The 2,206-nt window shown below is 39.7% G+C and overlaps 1 protein-coding gene across 1 annotated transcript in view; it reads right to left on the reverse strand.

Annotated features, from left to right (window-relative positions):
- LOC101862325 (vacuolar protein sorting-associated protein 18 homolog) overlaps positions 1-2,206 on the reverse strand; it is a gene marked incomplete in the record, with an annotated part of 40,802 nt that overhangs the window by 20,928 nt on the left and 17,668 nt on the right. The window contains 3 exon segments of the mRNA XM_005091710.3: positions 222-325; positions 1,225-1,282; positions 1,921-2,007. Coding sequence (XP_005091767.2) covers positions 222-325; positions 1,225-1,282; positions 1,921-2,007 — 249 coding nt within the window.

Below are 2,206 nucleotides of genomic sequence, written 5' to 3' on the forward strand. Positions count from 1 at the left end.
TGACAACCTAACAGTGTTGATCACCTAACAGTGTTGACAACCTAACAGTGTTGATCACCTAACAGTGTTGACAACCTAACAGTGTTGATCACCTAACAGTGTTGACAACCTAACATTGACAACCTAACAGTGTTGACAACCTAACAGTGTTGACAACCTAACAGTGTTGACAACCTAATAGTGTTGACAGGGGCGTTAAATCCAGGCACACTTTTTTTTACCTGTCCTCCTTGGTGACCTTGTACTTGTAGACAGAGCTAGAGGTGAACGTCCAGATGCTTCCTCGGATCGAGTCCTTGCAGATACCCTTCAGCTTGCCCGCTCGCTGTGCACAACAATATCATAAAATAGGTGTTAGCTAAGATGATTAAAATTTGGGTAGTTTTATGCCCACATCAACACTAATGCTCTCAGTGGTGAAACTGGAAGCAATTTTGTACAATGAATGAAGAATGAGCTTGAAAGCATGAAAAGTGTCATTGTGTTAGCAGTTGAAATGTTACTGGTACAGGTGATAGTCTTGGACAGGTGGCCATTAGAGCATGGGTGACATAATAATGCATCAACATTTTCAGTACCTGATCTGTAATTTACTTTTAAATGGCTCAAACTGTAAATAGCTCTAGAGAAAATAAAAGGATATGGAGTAAATTTGGAGTTTTAGTGAGAGTTTTATGGCACTTGCAACACCAAATAAGTAAGTCATATATACGTGTAGAAGAACGATAGATATTTGATAGGAAACAAGGAGCAAACCACACCAAAGCACCCGCCAACCACCCACACGAGTAAAGATGTACATCACTCTCAACCCGCAAAAATAAAAAGAGACAACTCACATCAGAGTATATGTCGTCATAGAGATACAAAGAGACAACTCACATCAGAGTATATGTCGTCGTAGAGATACAAAGAGACAACTCACATCAGAGTATATGTCGTCGTAGAGATACAAAGAGACAAGTCACATCAGGGTATATGTCGTCATAGAGACACAAAGAGACAACTCACATCATGTATATGTTGTCGTAGAGATACAAAGAGACAAGTCACATCAGGGTATATGTCGTCATAGAGACACAAAGAGACAACTCACATCATGTATATGTTGTCGTAGAGATACAAAGAGACAACTCACATCAGGGTATATGTCGTCATAGAGATACAAAGAGACAACTCACATCAGAGTATATGTCGTCGTAGAGATACAAAGAGACAACTTACGTCAGGGTATATGTCGTCGTAGACCATCTCCTCATTCAGGAAACACAACGCTTTCATACTGGGAAGGACAAAGACGAAAAAATAACAGCAACATACACAGCCCAAAAGGTCAGAACCCATGGAGAGAAACAAACTCTTTATCTCCGAAGGGGGTGGGGGTGAACCCACTATGTAGGGGCCCTCTTTGTGGTATAAAATCTAAAAGGGACAAATGCGTCACTAAACTGGTCATTAAATCAAATCAAGTGAACTTATTTTGATAGTTCTTTGTCTAATGAATGAACTCACAGTAAAAGAGACCTGTTTTCGGCAAGTTATTTTTTACGTTGAAGTCGTCATAAAAGAATGTACCTGAGCACCCGCCAACCACCCTTCAAGTTTTTTTACTTTCATTACCTCATAATTACAAACAAGATAAATGGTTATGTTAATAGTTAGGTTTTCTTACTTTTACTACCACACAATTACACACAGGTAAAAAATGGTATAAACAGTCGTGTTTTATTAATTTTTTTTCACTACTTCATAATCACATACAGGTAAAGATGATATGTCAAGTGTTGTTTTCTTACATTCTTTCACTATCTCAAAGCTACACACTGGCGAAAAGGGTATAAATGGTCATGTTTTCTAACATTCTCTTATTACCTCACAGTTACGCACAGGTGAAAAAGCTACGTTGTACGTTGGTCTTACCTGTCTGGGTAGAGCACCAGCATATGGAACTCCGTCAGCACCATAGATACGGGTTTGTTGGACCGGTCGTCTTCCTCTTTTTTGTATCTGAACCCACCGTTAAGGAGAAGTCACTCGCACAAAAAAATAGTTAGTCTTTTTTAAAAATTATTGTAGAGGGTTTTACGGCGCTCGCAACTGCATTAGGTCATATGAGCGCCAAGGGGTGGGTGTCAACAGAGAAGTCCTTACAGGGAATCAGACTTCCTCTGCTCACCTCTCTAGCTTCAACAGCACAAAGTCTGCT

The sequence above is a fragment of the Aplysia californica genome, unplaced genomic scaffold, assembly GCF_000002075.1.
Source record: "Aplysia californica isolate F4 #8 unplaced genomic scaffold, AplCal3.0 scaffold00034, whole genome shotgun sequence".
Lineage (NCBI taxonomy): Eukaryota > Metazoa > Mollusca > Gastropoda > Aplysiida > Aplysiidae > Aplysia > Aplysia californica.